This window comes from Dermatophagoides pteronyssinus, unplaced genomic scaffold (assembly GCF_027571235.1).
Source record: "Dermatophagoides pteronyssinus isolate colony J.1.1.1.1 unplaced genomic scaffold, Derpt_VIB-CSIC_2022.12 sq0001, whole genome shotgun sequence".
In the NCBI taxonomy this organism is placed as follows: Eukaryota; Metazoa; Arthropoda; class Arachnida; order Sarcoptiformes; family Pyroglyphidae; genus Dermatophagoides; species Dermatophagoides pteronyssinus.
This window is the reverse complement of record NW_027461525.1, coordinates 1,411,391-1,428,285: the sequence shown is the minus strand read 5'-3', so window position 1 is coordinate 1,428,285 and position 16,895 is coordinate 1,411,391. Positions and strand designations below refer to the sequence as shown.

General features: G+C 29.7%; 7 protein-coding genes across 8 annotated transcripts; 4 read left to right on the top strand and 3 right to left on the bottom strand.

Annotated features, from left to right (window-relative positions):
• Positions 1-676: 676 nt before the first annotated feature.
• Positions 677-2,474, top strand: Fntb (Farnesyl transferase beta subunit). The gene is made up of 7 exons (XM_027343635.2): positions 677-954; positions 1,008-1,090; positions 1,138-1,289; positions 1,353-1,599; positions 1,658-2,016; positions 2,079-2,293; positions 2,356-2,474. Exons 1-7 carry the CDS (start codon positions 874-876, stop codon positions 2,449-2,451), a joined length of 1,233 nt encoding a protein of 410 aa, XP_027199436.1. The 5' UTR covers positions 677-873; the 3' UTR covers positions 2,452-2,474.
• LOC113793585 (NADH dehydrogenase [ubiquinone] flavoprotein 2, mitochondrial-like) lies at positions 2,443-3,496 on the bottom strand. The gene is made up of 3 exons (XM_027343637.2): positions 3,188-3,496; positions 3,047-3,134; positions 2,443-2,990 (listed from the first exon to the last, which is right to left on the bottom strand). Exons 1-3 carry the CDS (start codon positions 3,479-3,481, stop codon positions 2,527-2,529), a joined length of 846 nt encoding a protein of 281 aa, XP_027199438.1. The 5' UTR covers positions 3,482-3,496; the 3' UTR covers positions 2,443-2,526.
• A 145-nt stretch (positions 3,497-3,641) lies between these two features.
• mRpS2 (mitochondrial ribosomal protein S2) lies at positions 3,642-4,669 on the bottom strand. The gene is made up of 3 exons (XM_027343638.2): positions 4,533-4,669; positions 4,080-4,474; positions 3,642-4,023 (listed from the first exon to the last, which is right to left on the bottom strand). The coding sequence occupies exons 1-3, from the start codon at positions 4,552-4,554 to the stop codon at positions 3,655-3,657; spliced, it is 786 nt and encodes a 261-aa protein (XP_027199439.2). The 5' UTR covers positions 4,555-4,669; the 3' UTR covers positions 3,642-3,654.
• A 41-nt stretch (positions 4,670-4,710) lies between these two features.
• LOC113793587 (cuticle protein 14-like) lies at positions 4,711-5,656 on the bottom strand. Its single transcript, XM_027343639.2, has 3 exons — positions 5,423-5,656; positions 5,115-5,358; positions 4,711-5,057 (listed from the first exon to the last, which is right to left on the bottom strand). Exons 1-3 carry the CDS (start codon positions 5,522-5,524, stop codon positions 4,834-4,836), a joined length of 570 nt encoding a protein of 189 aa, XP_027199440.2. The 5' UTR covers positions 5,525-5,656; the 3' UTR covers positions 4,711-4,833.
• Positions 5,657-7,222: 1,566 nt separating this feature from the next.
• wls (Wnt ligand secretion mediator) lies at positions 7,223-11,552 on the top strand. Of its 2 annotated transcripts, XM_027343632.2 has the most exons (9): positions 7,223-7,735; positions 7,832-7,964; positions 9,458-9,746; positions 9,810-9,912; positions 9,996-10,345; positions 10,425-10,648; positions 10,716-10,875; positions 10,945-11,091; positions 11,161-11,552. In XM_027343632.2, the coding sequence occupies exons 1-9, from the start codon at positions 7,630-7,632 to the stop codon at positions 11,344-11,346; spliced, it is 1,698 nt and encodes a 565-aa protein (XP_027199433.2). In that variant the 5' UTR covers positions 7,223-7,629; the 3' UTR covers positions 11,347-11,552. The 2 variants fall into 2 exon arrangements, with proteins under 2 accessions (XP_027199433.2, XP_075679794.1); XM_075823679.1 differs by lacking the exons at positions 7,223-7,735; positions 7,832-7,964 and adding an exon at positions 8,480-8,544.
• Positions 11,553-11,646: 94 nt separating this feature from the next.
• Positions 11,647-12,200, top strand: LOC113793590 (uncharacterized). The gene has a single exon (XM_027343643.2). It carries the CDS (start codon positions 11,754-11,756, stop codon positions 12,045-12,047), a length of 294 nt encoding a protein of 97 aa, XP_027199444.1. The 5' UTR covers positions 11,647-11,753; the 3' UTR covers positions 12,048-12,200.
• Positions 12,201-13,990: 1,790 nt separating this feature from the next.
• On the top strand, positions 13,991-15,791 carry LOC113793139 (uncharacterized). Its single transcript, XM_075823755.1, has 4 exons — positions 13,991-14,133; positions 14,460-14,790; positions 14,869-15,025; positions 15,115-15,791. Exons 2-4 carry the CDS (start codon positions 14,508-14,510, stop codon positions 15,266-15,268), a joined length of 594 nt encoding a protein of 197 aa, XP_075679870.1. The 5' UTR covers positions 13,991-14,133; positions 14,460-14,507; the 3' UTR covers positions 15,269-15,791.
• Positions 15,792-16,895: the final 1,104 nt, after the last annotated feature.

The following is a 16,895-nucleotide window of genomic DNA, read 5'->3' as shown; positions in this document are numbered from 1 at the left end:
TTCGATATAGATCATGAAACAAAAATTTACGTCATCCAAAATACAAAATTATTTTTTTCTTTTTAAAATAATTATCAACTCTTTTTTTTCTGGATTTTTTTTCCGTGTATCATTGAGCGGTGAATGAAGAATTTGTTCGAATGAATCACCATCGAACATTCATCATTCGAATTACACTCGAAATTAGATAATTGCTTTCCAATGATGATGATGATGATAATTATGTTTATTATTTTTTTCGATCTTCGTTCAATCAATCAATCATTGGCGTTCCATTTGGAAAAAAAAGGGGAGAGATCTTCATTTTTTTATATGTTAATCTTTTTTATTATGACAAAAATATCAAAGATCAATGACGTGCAACACTTGATTTGACGAGTCACATATATACAAAAAAAAAATCATATATTGGGCCGTAGAAAATGTACAACAGTTAGCAGCTTGGACACTGCAACAGGACACATACGGCAACTAGCAGCCGTACCTTGATATCACGATCTATGAATTCTCTATTTACAAATTAATTTACGAAAGAAAAATATACGAAAACGTTATCTTTGAATATAGCAGAAAAATATATTGAAACACTTAGTGTTTAATCGAAAAAATGGGATAAATTGATTTGATTTTATTGATACCGCTGTCATTCTGTTTTATTGAATAAAAGATATTATTACGGGCGCGTGTTTATATTGATGTTAATATTTTTTATAAATGTTCTCCTGCCATCAATCATTGTTTTGAAACATCGTCATAGAGTTACTGCAGTTTCTTTTTCTTATTTATGTGATTAGAAATCCGAATGATAAGAACATTAGCTCAATAAGTTTCAGTTCAATTTTACTTTCTATTGATTGATAAAAAAAATTTACCATGGAAAACGAAATGAAATGTTCGGCTCTACATCGCCGATATAATGATGATGGCTATGCAACAAAGACTAGCATCGAACAGGTAAATGTATTGTTTTTTTTGTTGTTGATAAATTTGACATCATTATTATTTAGATGCGTGTTGAAAAATCTGTCGAACATCTTTATGATGTTTTTTTTGAACAGGATTATAATGATGATGAATCCACCAACAAAATGTAAGTTTTAATAATTTTTTTTACAGTAAAAATTTATACGTGTTTAGAATTTTGTTACGAGCTGAACATATAGAATATCTCAAAAATGGCCTATTCAAACCTTTGGATCATAATTTTTTCGTATTGGATACTTCACGTTCATGGATGGTCTATTGGATTAGTTTGTCCTTGAATTTATTGGGTGAATCTGATTATCTAAGTATGTGTCACTGTCATTAAATTGAACATTTTCCTTTTCAACTTTTTTTTTCTGCTATCGTAGAAGAAAACAGTCTCAAAATAACTAGTTTTCTACGAAATTGTGAATCACCACATGGCGGATATGGCGGTGGTCCAGGACAAGAACCACATCTGGCCGCAACATATGCTGCTGTTAATGCCATAGTTACTATTGGTAATGAAATTGCCTTTGATTCGTTGAATCGTGTTGCAATCGAAAAATTTTTGCGCCGTATGCAACAATCAGATGGTTCATTTACCTTACATGAATCCGGTGAAGTTGATATCAGGTTTATAATGAAAAAATTTTTTATTTGAAAAGAAGCTCATTTAAAACCTTTTATATAGGGGTGCTTATTGCGCTTTGTCCGTCGCTAAATTGTTGCACATTCCAACGCATCCGGAATCCGATCTTTTTCGTGGCACAGCCGATTGGATTCTTTCATGTCAAACATATGAAGGTGGATTTGGTGCTGCACCTGATCATGAAGCTCATGGTGGTTATACATTTTGTGGTGTTGCAGGATTAGCTTTGCTCGATCAACTTGATCATTGTGATTTAGACGCTTTAATGAGATGGACAGCTAATCGACAGCTTTCATTTGAAGGTGGATTCAGTGGACGTACAAATAAACTGGTCGATGGTTGTTATTCATTTTGGAACGGTGCCGTCTTACCGATTATACAGAGTTGGAGAGCACAAAAAAGTAATTTCTATATCAATTCGATATAATTTATTAGCATTGATGATTTATTAATTTGAATTTAGATCTAATGGTATCACCAGATCATTGGCTATTTGATCAGGAAGCATTACAAGAATATGTATTGATTTGTTGTCAAAATAAACCCGGTGGTGGCCTGGTCGATAAACCGGGAAAAAATCGAGATTTTTATCATACATGCTATACTCTATCTGGTTTATCCATAGCTCAAAATTCTTTCAATAGTCGAATAGTTATCGGTGTTTCCGATAATTTTGTGGTGAGTTATGAAATAATTTATTCCAGATTAGTTGTTAATTTTTTTCTTTAAATTTGCTATAGGAAACAATTCATCCGGTATTCAATGTACCATGTCAATCCTTAGAATCATTACGTGAATATCTTAAAAGAATGGATAATCAAGAAGAATTGAAATAAACATTTATTATCTGATTGATCAATTTAAAAATGTACACTATTTTATTTTTATATGAAAAGAATATCTTTTTCCATTTAAAGATCATTTCGTACTTTAAACCCAGGACCATATGGTTTTGATGTTAATGAAGTTAAACCACCTGCAGGTTCACAAGAAAAACGTCCACTTTGTTTGGTTGGACCTGGTTTAGGTTTACGGCCAGCTTTCAATTCACTGATGATGTGTTTGACATCTTCGCGTGTCAAATCTTCATAATAATCATCGTTGACTGATAGTACTGGTGCATTGACACAAGCACCCGCACATTCAACTTCATTTACGGTGAAATTAGGATCACCTTTGCAAAATTCTTTACAAGCTTCGAGAATTTCTTCCGATCCTCGTAACATACATGGTGTAGTCGTGCAAACTTGAACATGATATTTACCCACGGGTGTTCGATTAAACATTGTGTAGAATGTTGCCACTTCATATACACGCATTCGTGGCATACCAATATAATCGGCAACATAGTTCATCGCTTTCAATGGAAGCCATCCTATATTTTTAAATAATGATTTAATTATCAACAAAGAATACTGATAAAATAATTACCGTATTGACGTTGAGCAAGATCTAATAGCGGAATAGCAGCGGCACATCGATATTCAGCAGGATAATTTTTCAGAATAGCTTCAGCTCGCTATTAAAAAGATGATGATCAAAAACAATGTTGATACTTTCATTCTATTTTACCTTTTTGTTGACATCGGTAAATTCGAATAATTCTGCATCAGGATCGGTGTCACGATGTACAAACAATGCATCGCTCAATGAACGCCGTGCTTGCGCCATTTGCAATGATGATGTTTGAAAAATTTTTGGCAACAAATTCTGTAACCGTACCAACATATTGTTCAAGATTTTCTTTTTGATCAAAACAAATTGACTATCAACAAAAATAACAACTGATGTTGATGATGGCCAACGCAGACGATTCACCTTTAGTGCACAAGATGAGGGAAAACTTTTCAAAAACTTACGAAACATTTCTATTGTAAAAAAAATTCGGGAAACTTTTTAAAATTGGAATTTTTTTTTTTTTGTAATTCTGCTTTTAGGATTTTCATTCGATTTTTCGATATCGAATTCATTTCACTTTTAAGATTTTTTATTTTTACAATTTTTAAAATGTTTTTTTTTTGAAAAAAATTCTATTTTGTCTATGTTGATTTATGAAGACATTCGATTCGTTTTTGTTTGCCAAGATTAATAGCTTTTTCGAACACATTGCAATAATAGCTAATTGATTGGATTGAATCATCATTACCCGGTACTGGATATGTTATTAAACAAGGATCAGTATTTGTATCAACAACACCGATTGTTGGGATCATCATTTTTGCTGCTTCTCTAATGGCTGGATGAGTTTCAAATATATTATTCAATGTACTAATAAAGATGACTAAATCAGGTAGTCGAGTGACAGATTCAAAAAAAGTAGTCGAATCAGTGAACGTTCCGATTTTCCATTCACGACAATGTGAATATTCGCCGCAATTTTTTGCTGTTTGTTCCACTAGATGACCAGTCTAAAAAATAAAAATTGAAGTAATATATCGATAAACGATGATTACTGATTACAGACCGAAGCGGATTTATGTATGAACAAAATGATGCCATTACGAAAAGCAATATGGGCAGCAAAATTTAGAGCTTCTTGAAGTAAATGAACGGTTTGATCCAGATCAATAATTAGATGACCAAGACGTGAACCAAATATGTACGGTTTCATATAAGGATTGAGAGTTCCTTCTTTATGGCCCATATATAATCGTGCATCAAACATTTCCTTTACATTTATCAATTGCTTCACATTAAAATAGTCTTTTTCAAGCAATGATTTCTGACATTGTTGTTCGTGATAGGTATGATTAAGATCACCATCATTAGTCATATTTAATGTGGTCGATTGGGTGCTTGAGAATTTGTTTGAATTTTGCCATTGATTACATCGAGAAGTACGAAGCAATGGAAAAAATCCTTAAAAATAAAATTATATTATACATTGTTTAATCGTTTATTTCAATTCTAAACTGACCTCTTGCAAGCTTTTGAAGCATTTTGTTATCAAAGAATTTATTGTATTTGAAAATAATTTCCTAAATTAAAATCGAATTAATAAATTTCATACATGTGACTTGTCAAACGGATATATTCATCGACGACGTTATCAAATAATTTGAAAAAAATTCTCTTCTCCTTATGAAAAATATGAATTGACTTGAAATTTATTTTATTCACGATGCTGAAATAATAAAAAACTAGTGATGATCAATGGGAAACAAATTTCAATGGCGGGATAGGTTAAGATTTACAACAACAAAAAAAAATAAATATTATTAATAATGACCAACATTATAATGACCGGCCATCAATGGTTCAGGATAATAATGATTAGCCATTGCTGGCAAATATGAAGCATGTTGAATACTGTATGAAGCGGCCATCGGATGTGCCAAAGCTTTAGCATAAACTGGTTCAGCAGCAGCATAAACTGGAGCAGCAGCATAGACTGGACCATGTTCCATTATTGGAAGCGGAGCCATTGGGACTGGACCTGGAGCTATGTACAATTTTATCGTTCAATCATAAATGTGTAATTAAGAATATTTTTACTTACCATGACCACCGTAGGTAAGCGAGGTAGCGGCTGGATCTTGTTTTGGATCAGTTCCCGGTTCATTAGTTGAAATTGAAGCACGGAAACCATGAGCATCGGCAATATATTCAACAATACGCATACGACCATCAGCATCTCGTAGACCATATGAACCGACCTGATAACCTGGTCCTCCTTTTTCTTTACGGAATGTTCCGCCATGGGCATGATCTTCATTATAACCGAATGCATAATTTCCATAACCCTATACAATAGAACAAATCAGATTAATGATTTATTAAAAATAAAAATAACAATTGATAACGAACATCATCATGTCGTTGAACGGCTGAAGCACCAGTATTGACTAAACCATGATATGGCATTGCACTGACAGCAGCCACAAAACCGAAAACAATGAGGAATTTCATTTTTTTTTTGTTTTGTTTTAATAGCCGATAATCTAACTGTCTAATAAATTTACACTGAACACAAACACTTATTTTTTTAAATAATAATTCAAAGTTATGCTGATTGAACGATTGCTAATATTCGTATGATCGACATTTATCGAAATGTAATGAGAATTTATACGACCATTCGATACAAATAAAACAATCTCTATTATCGATGTTTGTGTGTGTGTGTGTGCATGCTTCACCTGTGTTGCTCTACATCAAGATCCGTCGATCCAAAAAAAAAAAAAAAAAAAAAATCATGTCTATTTCAACGAATTTTTTCGGTCGTTCCAACTTTCGTCGTTCCAACACATCTCTTTTCTCAATTTGAAATCATAATTTTCGATTTTTTTTGACGAAAATTTGACGTAGTCAAAAGAAAGACGAACGAAAAAAATCATTCCAATCCTGTCAACATTTTTTTTTTTGGGCCTCACATATTATACAACGTCAAAACAAAAGTCAAGGTTTTGAATGGTCCAATGTGTATATGATAACACAAGCGAAAACGCCTATTATCATTCATGAAAAAAAAATGAATGAATCAATTAATGATAATAAATAATTTTTATTCATTCAACTATAATCATGGTCATTTTTATAACTAAAATAATAATAATACAAATATTCATATCTAAATCCGACTAACAACAAGAAAAAAAAATCAGATTATAATTATTATTACACCATTTTCTACCTGTCAAATCTGATAAATCTTTATAATAGTGTTAATTTGGATCAATTTTTTTGTTTTTTCTGTTTATAATCATCTAAGAATAGTGTTTATAATTTTAATTGAACTAGATTTAGAAATAAAGAAAAGAAAAAATGTTTGTTTTATTTAAATAATGTAAGTTGTGGCCAGATTTTGTAACCATCAATTCAATTCAAATTTATCAATTTTTTGATTTTTTGATTTTTTGTTTGGGAGTTGTCATTGTCGCCTCAAGACATTATTTTTAAAAGTAAAGCAAATTATCAAAATATCTATTATTATCTACGATAACTATTTATTTGAGTAACCTTGATTTTTTTTCGGGGGAATCTTATCTGTAATTTTTGAAAATATATAAAAATCCGATAAGATTCTAATCGTTTTATAGAATAAATTAATCGTTTAAATTCATTACAATCACTAATAACGAACAAACAACATATGAAATATCTGCTTCTTAAAGCTTATAAGTATGGAGAAAACATAAAATTTTCCATCAACTTTTCGGATTCATGGGAAAAATCAATTTTTTTTTTTACATAAAATTGAAGAAAAAAGAAATTACCGGAAGCTTTAGGGCTAGCCATCATTCAATTGTGCTTGGTGATTGTCTTTTTTTGTTGTTGTTGTTATTGTTGTTTAGACATTATTTGTCAAGCCATTTATGATGGACAGGCATTTAGCTGATCAATCAATTAATCATGTCAGTCAAAAATCATGGTAACTGTCATTTAATAGGAAATCTCAATAAACAATATCCATATTTCAATCAATTATCCAATGAATATTTTGTTCTATTTCCCAACCCCGAAAAAAAAATTTTTTTTTCCATAATCCTTCAATTTATGTCTGTTTGATGATGATAGAACAACATATCATAAACGTGAAAATAAGGTAGAATCCAAAAAAAAATGGATTGTAGCGCTCTCTAGCGACTGTACATAAATTGGCTTGAAGTTTTTCTTTTTTTGATGGCCGAGTGTTTATATCTGTCTCAATAACCAGTTGCCCGAAATACTATTGTGGTCATTTGACAGTTGATATCAATCAACTATAGAATCATATTATCACTTCGATCAAACGATCAATCGATCACAGCATTAGTTTTTTGCAATTGTTTTTTTTGATTGAATTTAATTTGCCATATAAAGACAAAAAAAAATAGTCATTTAAAGTGAATTGTTGTTTCATCTTGTCTAAAGATCAATAATAGAACGAAGAAAACGAACGTGAAGACGTGATTCGTGTTTTGGTACAACACGACGATTGTCTTAAATCACGCGTTGATGAACGCCTTTGTTAACCAAACTATATTTTAATAAAACAACATTATTGGACACAAATTTGGATCAATTTGATCACGATGCCAGGAACTATTTTAGAGAATTTGTCCAATCGAAAATTGATTGTCGTTTTGTCAATTATTTTTCTCATACAAACAATTTCATTTTTGATCGGTGCATTTATTGGTAAGTATCCATATATTGAAAAAAAAACATTTGCGAATAAACAAAAAAATCTTTCGCAAACAAATTTATTGAATAAAAAATCGATTTATTTATTAGCACCAGCTCCATCAAGTCCCGAGCAATATATAGCCATACAATGTATACCTGAAAATTCGAATGAATTCAGTATTCCACGTGATCATGATGGTCATCGAAAAAATTGTCGTCAACCTGAATCACATGAACAAAAGTAAGTATTTGGATTGGAAAATGAAAATTTTTGAAGATTCAACATCAAAAGATCATTGAACAAGAAGCGATTTTTTTCGAAAGTTTATTTTTTTCCATACTGCCAAACAATCTGATCTGATATATTTGCCATTCCCTAATTTTCACAATTTGCTCATAATTTCGATATTGTTGTGTGTGTGTGTGTGATTGACTCAAAAATCCATATTCAAATCGATCACCAATTTTGAACGATTGGAATTTATGTATGTTATATATTTTTTTTGTTGGCAAGTCAAAGATTATACAACAACAATCAATGGTCTTTTTGTGTTTTGGGTGTAACATATTTGACGCCCAATGACCGTGATGATGATGATGGCCATTACCGTTTGATGTGTGTGTGTTTTCGAATAAATCTCAAACACAAATCGTGGTCGTCAAATTTAAACTAAAAACATTACTTATTACTTATATTTTCACTGTCTGCCACATTTGGATCAGTTTTATTTTATTTGTTTCTTTTCAGTTACATCTTTTTCAGTTCTTCGAATGAATTTCGCCAACATTTTTTTTGATCTTGATTTGATTTTATTTATTATGTAAATTTTTAATGTGTTAAATGAATGATCCTGTTTTGTGTGTGTGTGTGTGTGTGTTTGTTACAATTTGATTTGAATTGGTCATAATTCTGAATTTGCATTCTGATTACTTACTTACTTGAAAATTTATTGTCTATAGTTTAGTTTAGCTAAGTTTTTTCCTTTGTAGGTATTTTGACATATTTGATGATGATGATGATGATGGATTGAATTTAAGGTTTGTTTCAGTTTGTTTTGAATTAAAAATTGACAAAAAAAAATTTTTTGCTGCTGCCAGGTGTAATGACAATGTTATTGTTTTGTTAATATCCGATTTTTTTTGTTGTTTCTTTCGTTCCTGATCATGTGGGTGCAAATTTTGTTTGTGGTCAAAACGAAAAAAAAACGAATGATTGTCAATCATTTCATATGTGTGTGAATTGAATTGAAAATCAATTGCTTTTATTATTATGTTATAAAAGCAACAAATTATTGCTATTAATTGATTTTGTTTTTGTAATATGTTATGCAATGATCTTATTGATTTGATCAATTTAAATTAGGCCGATCGATAATTGAACACACGTGTGTGTGTATGTGTGTGTAAGAGTTTGAACATAATATAAAATGTTTAATGTATATTTTCCAAATTAGGATTGTCCAATAATCAATGGTTGATCAATCAATCAAATGTGTACATATTTTAAGATATATAAAAAATGCATTGTTTAGAATTTTGAATTATAATTGGATCTATTGTTATGTAAACAAAACAAAAATAATAATAATGGAACGGATTTCTCGTTTTTTTTTCAATATCAGTTTTTGTTGTTGTTATCTCTTCAAGGTCACACGGGCAAAAATAAATACTATATTTTTCTATAATTACCTATAATTTTTTTTCAAAAAAATCTTTGTTTTCTTTTGTTTTCAGTAACATAACATTTGCATTTCAAATGCCTTTACCACGTGGCGGTTTACAGCTAGATTATTCACGATGGATGCAAAATTTATTGACATTAATTGTTCCAGATGTTCTTTATGATACACGACTTTCGAATAGTGGAAATGCTGATCAATCGGATCAAGATCAACATATCAATGCTACCGTTATGATGGATGTACGATTGGCTGTGAAAAATATTGGTGACAAAGATTGGAAATTATATTATCATCGATCGAATCTTAAACGTACGGTTACATGTCATATTGAAGGACATAAGGTGAATTTTAATGTTTGATTAAAATGATTAATTATTGAAAAATGAATCTTTTGGCCATAATAGAGAAAACAGGGCATCAATTATGATTGTGATTTAATACAATTGTTTGAATTACAATCATTGTATTATGATTTCTATCTAATCAACTTACAGTTCATCGCTAATGGTAATTATTATCAATTTTTTCCTTTTGTTTCTGCTTGCATGATTATCATTATTGTATGTTTGTTTTTTTATATGTGAATGTAGAAAAATCCGAAAATTTTGGCTTTTTAAATAATCTTTCATTGGTTGCCATCCATCAAAATGGTGGCTTTACAAAAATATGGCTATCATTGAAATCAGTATTTTTCATCATTACTTTATTGACTTTTATATGGTATTTAAATCGAATTCAACAATTGAAACGAGATACAAATCTATTGGAAAAATGTCTCATCTTATTGGGCTTTGGAATTACACAATTGAATGTGCCAATCGAATTTTTAAATCTAGTTATGGATATGGAATTTATGTCGTTTCTTTGCGATATACGTCAAGGCATTTTTCATTGTTCATTGTTGATCTTTTGGATAATATTTATTGGCGAACATTTATTGGTATGTAAATGATGAACGAATAGCACATTTGATTTGATTTTTATTTCAAACTGACCATGTTTTCTGTGTGTTTATGTAGGACGATGTAAGCCGTGTCGGTTTATCATCATATTACAAACAACTTGCTATAATTCTTATAGCCTACATTTCATTGTTTGTATTTGAATCATCTGAACGTGGTATACAGGTGATAGATCCATTTTATTCGATATGGGAAGTGGATTCTAATTTCGCCATGATATTCATTACAATCACCGTATTGGCAGCTATTAGCTATTTCTTTTTTCTCACCTATCATCTTTGGTATGTCACCATTATGAGAAACTTGTCCATCTCACTCGATATTTTTTATTTGTTATTATTGGATTAGGCTTGCATTTCGCAACATATCGACAAAACAACAAAGTCTTCCATCGATGCCGACCGCCCGTCGATTGATCTATCAGGGAGTAATCTTTCGTTTCAAATTTCTCCTAATAGCTACTTTTATTTGTGCCACATGTACAATCATTGCTTACATTATGGGACAGGTTTGTTTGAAAAAATCTTAATATTAAATCATATAGCTCACAATTTTATCGATCCATTGTCTCGAATAGGTATCGGAAGATCAATGGTATTGGGATGATCAACGATCATTTCTTAATTCATTGCAATGGTCTAGTGCTATGTTTACAACTGTATTTGCTCTTTGGAATTGTTATGTTATGACATTGTTGATTCTATATGCTCCGTCTCATAAGGGCGTAAGTTTAATTATAACTATCGTCGAATGTCGCATTCTAATCTATTTTTTCGATATTAATAACAAAAAGATGGACGGTTCCGATACGGATGAAATGTCGGTCGAATTCACACGATTAACTGATAATGATCTGAATGATGGACAAGCACGAATCAATTATTCGGGTATAAGCGGACGTCGTCAAAATCCTAATCCAAAACCCCAATATGAAATGTCTTTATTACAGGAATTGGCAACTAAACGCAACATAAGCTAAATGCTGATCTCTTTTTTTTCGTAATCGACAACACAATTGATTTATCGATTGTTTTCTTTATGTAAATAATGCCTAGCATATTTGTGCCAGTATTATTATCTTTTATTTAGAAATGTATTCGACATATATAGTCTTATATATGACCTAAAAGACAATGTGATTCCAAGTTCACAATTTTCACTAATTATTATTATTATTATTTTTTTTTTTGATAATCAATGCCAAAGAATAATAAAAATTACAAATTAATTTTTAAAAGAAAAAGATTTTGATTTTGATTACATTATTTGTGAATACTCTTTGACTAATGTAAAGTTCGAAAATTCGAACATGTTTTGCTGTGGCATGGCTTTATTATTGTATTAATTGTTTGAATTTGTTTATTGGTTGATATCAACAAAATTATCATGGGTAAATATACATTGGAACAGCGTGAAAAAATCGTTGAAATCTATCAAGAACATAAATCATTTGCTAAAACACGAGAAATATGTCGACAATTATTTGGCGATGAAATGGTTCCGAATTATATAACTATTAAACGTTATTTGGAAAAAATTGAACAATTTGGCGATCTTAAGGATCAACCTCAATGGATTTGGGTTAGATGTAATGGCCGTTATAAACAAAAAAGATATAAACCTAAGAAAAAGAAAATTGTCAAATCAAAAGGTCAAAAATCTCGAAAAACTGGGAAATAACCGAATTCGTTAATTTAACCAAGAATTTCATTAATTCGCAATATAATCAAAGCAATTTTTTTTGTTGAAATTTTGAATCTCTTTTTTCTTTGTTCAATTAATTTACGCTAAATAGAGATGTTATAAATTAATAAAATTCTTTTATAAACATCATCTGAAATTAACATGTTTACATTTGTTGAATTGAAATGAATTTTTTAAATGAAAAACTTTTTTTTTGTCAATTATAATAATGATTATGATAACAATTTTGGCATTTTTGTTTTGTTTTGTTTTGTTTGCTGATGATCTTTTCTAAATAAAACAGAATCCAGAATATTCTTTTCGGAAAACTTGAACTCGCAATCATCTCGAGAAAAAGCAAAAAAATAAGAAAAAAGTTTTGAAAATTTATGAATGTTTGATTTTATGATTGCATTCATTGCATTCGTAAACAGTAAATTAAGATTTTAAGAAAAAAAGTTCCAATTTTTTTTTATTCATAATATTTTCCTTTGTTGAAGTTCATTTATGCTATACACAAGTTTTTCTGTTTCGATGATGATGATGATGATCAAATTGGATAATTCAATCGAAGAGGCTTGAAGCCATTTGTCCCCGAAATGAAAGTAATGGCATTAAACAAAACCAAAAAAAAAAAACGTAAACCAAGCAGGAAAATAGTTTGCAATCGCAAAAACGAAAAAATTTTTGTTTCCCGTTCACATCATGTGATTTAAAAAAAATGAAAACCAACTGACAAACTTAAAATTCAAACACATAAACCAATTTTATGAACTAATCAAAAGAAAAAACTAAAAACAACAACAACAAACTAGCCTTGATTATGTAATGGATTTTTTTTTCTTGTGTACAAAGTTTACAAGCTAGTGATGGTTAACATGATCTCATGAGTGTTGTCTTAAGAAATGATTGGGCTTCCATTGACGAACAAAACAAAGTCAAATCATAACCAATATTTCAATCCCAATTTGCAAAAAAAAAAAAAAAAAATATTTTTTTCTTCTTCCAAAATTAACGAACAGGATGGGCATTAGCAACAAACCAAAAAAAAAAAAATGATTGAATATCTTGGAACATTTTTTTTTTCGTTGTTGAATTTCTCTACCCCATTTCTATGTTTGATGGCTAATGAAGATTCTTGGCTTTTAATCTAAGTTTGTTTTTTTTTATTTTTGCTAATTTAAATGTTAATGAATGATGAGCCCATCATCATCATCATCATCATCATCGTTATCAACAACTTTTGGGAAAACCGATAGTATCCGATATGTTCCGAACAAATCAAACATATAATGTTGTGTAAATATATACATCCATCCAATGAGAATAAGAGAGAGAGAGAGAGGAAAGAAAATATATTCTCATCACGGATATTTGAATCATAATGTAGCTTGGAAACTTTATTCGATATCAAAATCAATCCAATATATGTCGGTTATCATCAAGAGATTAGAATTTCTTCAAAAATAAAAAAGTTTGGCTTAGGAAATTCAAACTTTATCCATGGCAATATATACCAAGAGTCAATTTCATAATACTTTTACTTTTTGTTTGTTTGTACGTAGATATCCGGCAAAAAAAAATTATTATTTGCTTGATTGTGTTGATGACGGTGTGTGTGTGTGTGTTGATTAAAGTTATACCCCAGAAAAAAACCACATGGCAAATGCAAAATAATGTTTGATTAGATTGAATGATTTTTAATTAACAAACAAACAAACAAACAAACACCAATCACTTTAAAACATTATAATGGCTACAGTCAAAAGCTAACAACAGCAAACAGCAAACAGCAATCTCAACATCGTTAAGTGGTTGGATTTTTGAATATTTTATTTCCAATCATGATGACGCCAATCTGCGCCGATGAAACATTTTCAATCAAAGAATCAATCGTTTGATCATGGCTAGAATGTACACATATATATAAAAAGGAAATTTTTTGGATCATTCAGAATTTATTCTTTAGTTTTTATTGGTTTTTTAAACATTTATCATAGTGATCTTTAAGTAAATCGTATTTAAGAAATTTTCTGTTTCCTATGAGCATTTAAAAAAACTTTTCTTTCTTTCTGTTGTTGGTGTACGTGCTGAATTTCATTTTATATTTGCTTGATTGTATCATTTTTTTTTTTTTTTGACATTTTTTCGAGGTCTGTTTAATTTCTTTGTTTTTTTTTGTTTTTGGTTTGTTTGTTTTCCATTGGAAACAACAATCATAATAATTTTGACAAAATAATAATGATAATGAAGATCGACACACCTTGATTTATAAATTATAGAAAATAATTTTAGAATTCAGGATCTGGAAATTACAAGTTTGAAAAACGATTTTTTTTTGTTTCCATTTCCAAAATTATTATAATTCTAATTTCAATTTTGAATCATTTTTCTTATTCTTGTTTATAGTGAGAAGAAAAATTCATTGACAGATTCGAAACAAAAACAGAAACAACAATGATTATGGCAAACAATAATAATACTAATAATCGACAACAACAACAACAACAATCAAAATCATTGATACCGATTAAATTTTTTATTACACAGCTAATCATTTTGTTGATCATTGCGGCTGTACAAACAAATGGATCACAAAAATTTGTACCAAATGGTCGATATGGACGACGATCTGATTTACCACCATTATCATCAATAAATAATAATCCATCATCATTATCATCATCATATGATATCAATCAATTTTTTTCGGATGCCGATATATTGGCCATGAATCAAGGTAAACAATGGGAAAATGGGAAAAAATTGATTTTTTTTTTGATCAAAAAAAATCAATTTTCTATTCTATTATTATTAGATGCTGAAAATATGTTGATGTTGATGACGATGATGCGAATGAATGGACCACCACAATCAACGATGGATATTAATTGGTCAGCAAATCTTATCAAACAACTTTGGCATCTTTGTGAAATGAACGAGGACAAAATAATCATGAATCGTTGTTTACGAAGGTATTCTATATACCAATTTTTAAATTATTCGTTATATTGTTTTAATATTGTCTTTGGCTTGTGTTTTTTTGTTTTGTTTTGTCCATTAGCATACCAATAATTAAGATGATCTTGATGAAATCTGCTGCTACTGCTGCTGCAAAAGATCGTACATTCATGTCAGAAATTGATCCACAGTCACAAATATTACAACAGACATTGAAACATCAACAACAACAACAACAGCAACAAGGACAAGATTAAGATCGTCAATAATTACTTAAAGAGCTTTATGTTTGACGGATCCTATTTATATGAATCAAATTTAACACACCCACACACCCACATACTTATAAAATCCTAACACAAAAACATGTTGAAACAAACTAAATCCCGAAATGTCTTTTTGTTCCACTAAAAACTGGTCATCATCATCATCATCATCGTCATCGTCGTCGACATTAACAACATCTGTAGTGTAATAATAATGAATAATATTCTTTTGGTTTTTGGTTCTGTATTCACCCAAAATTCAGAATTCAGAATTATCAATTGTCATCATCAATCATTTGCATATTCGTAGCCATTATTAGCAACAAAAAAAACAAACGAAAAATATACTTTAATTTTAATTGAAAAAAAATGAATGAAATTGTTTGTTTTTTTTGAAAAAATGTCCTTGCATATTCATTTTTTTTGTTTTGTTTTTTTCACTAATATTGTTATATGATCAAAATGGGAAAAAAAAAGAAAGAATAAACCTTAAACACTTTGGTCAATAACACAACGACAACACGTGAGTGTGGATGAATGAATGTAACGTGCTTGCATTCATTGATTCATTGAATGATTTCATTTCATTTCATTTTTTGGGCGAGCGATTCAACAAAAAAAGAAAAATAAATTATCAATTTATGGCCAATAATAATAATAAACTGTTATTAAAAAATTATTGGTGTCTACTCTGCTTTTGTTGCTAAAGCACACGAATAAACAAACGAACAAATCCGATTTTCATTTTCATTTTCATTTCATTCATTTTTTTAATTATGAGGGCCAACTGAATTAATATGAAAATATTTTTGTTTTTGTTTGTTTGTTTGATTATTTGCCCCTTTACTTTTTCTCAAATCACATTTGTCTTCAGACATCAAATTGATTCAATTTTTTGTTTTGTTTTGTTTTGTTGTTGGAATTAAACAAAACAAAACAAAATCAGGATTAATACAAGGTTGTATCGATTCGTTGCATCATTTTTTTTTCTTTTTTGAAATTCAAAAATTAATAATTGTTCAAATAGCGAATTTGTTTGCCAACAGATGGCATTCAAACGGATGTGTATATGGAACATATAAATGAAACACAAATCGATTTTTACAATTAATTTTTCGAAGAAATCTAATCAAAAAATGGGATCGATCTGAATGTCGTCTAAATCAAATGGTAACTGTATATTATATGAATCATTAAACACAGTCTCTCTCTCTCTCGGATACTAATTGTGTTCATATGAAATAAATTTCGTCAAATGACCAATTTTGCGAAATCAACGCCATAAACAAAAATATTCATTACAATCGATATGGTACAATCAATTTTAGATCGATACAATCGATCATTTTGGTTATTGTTTTGCTAATTTTTGTTTTCCTGTTTTGTTTGGTCTTGATTGTTTTCATTTGGTTACTTATTCTTCTTTTGGATGACTAATAATAATGAAAACAAAGCTAAATTGTATCCAGTAAAATGATGGTGCAATGATCTTTTCAATATTTATTATTATTATTATCAACATGATGATGATGATGATAATGATTGTGCCAAATTATGGTTAACCAATAATGATAGTTAAATCCCTATACAACTTTTACATTGAATCCTTGAAATGATC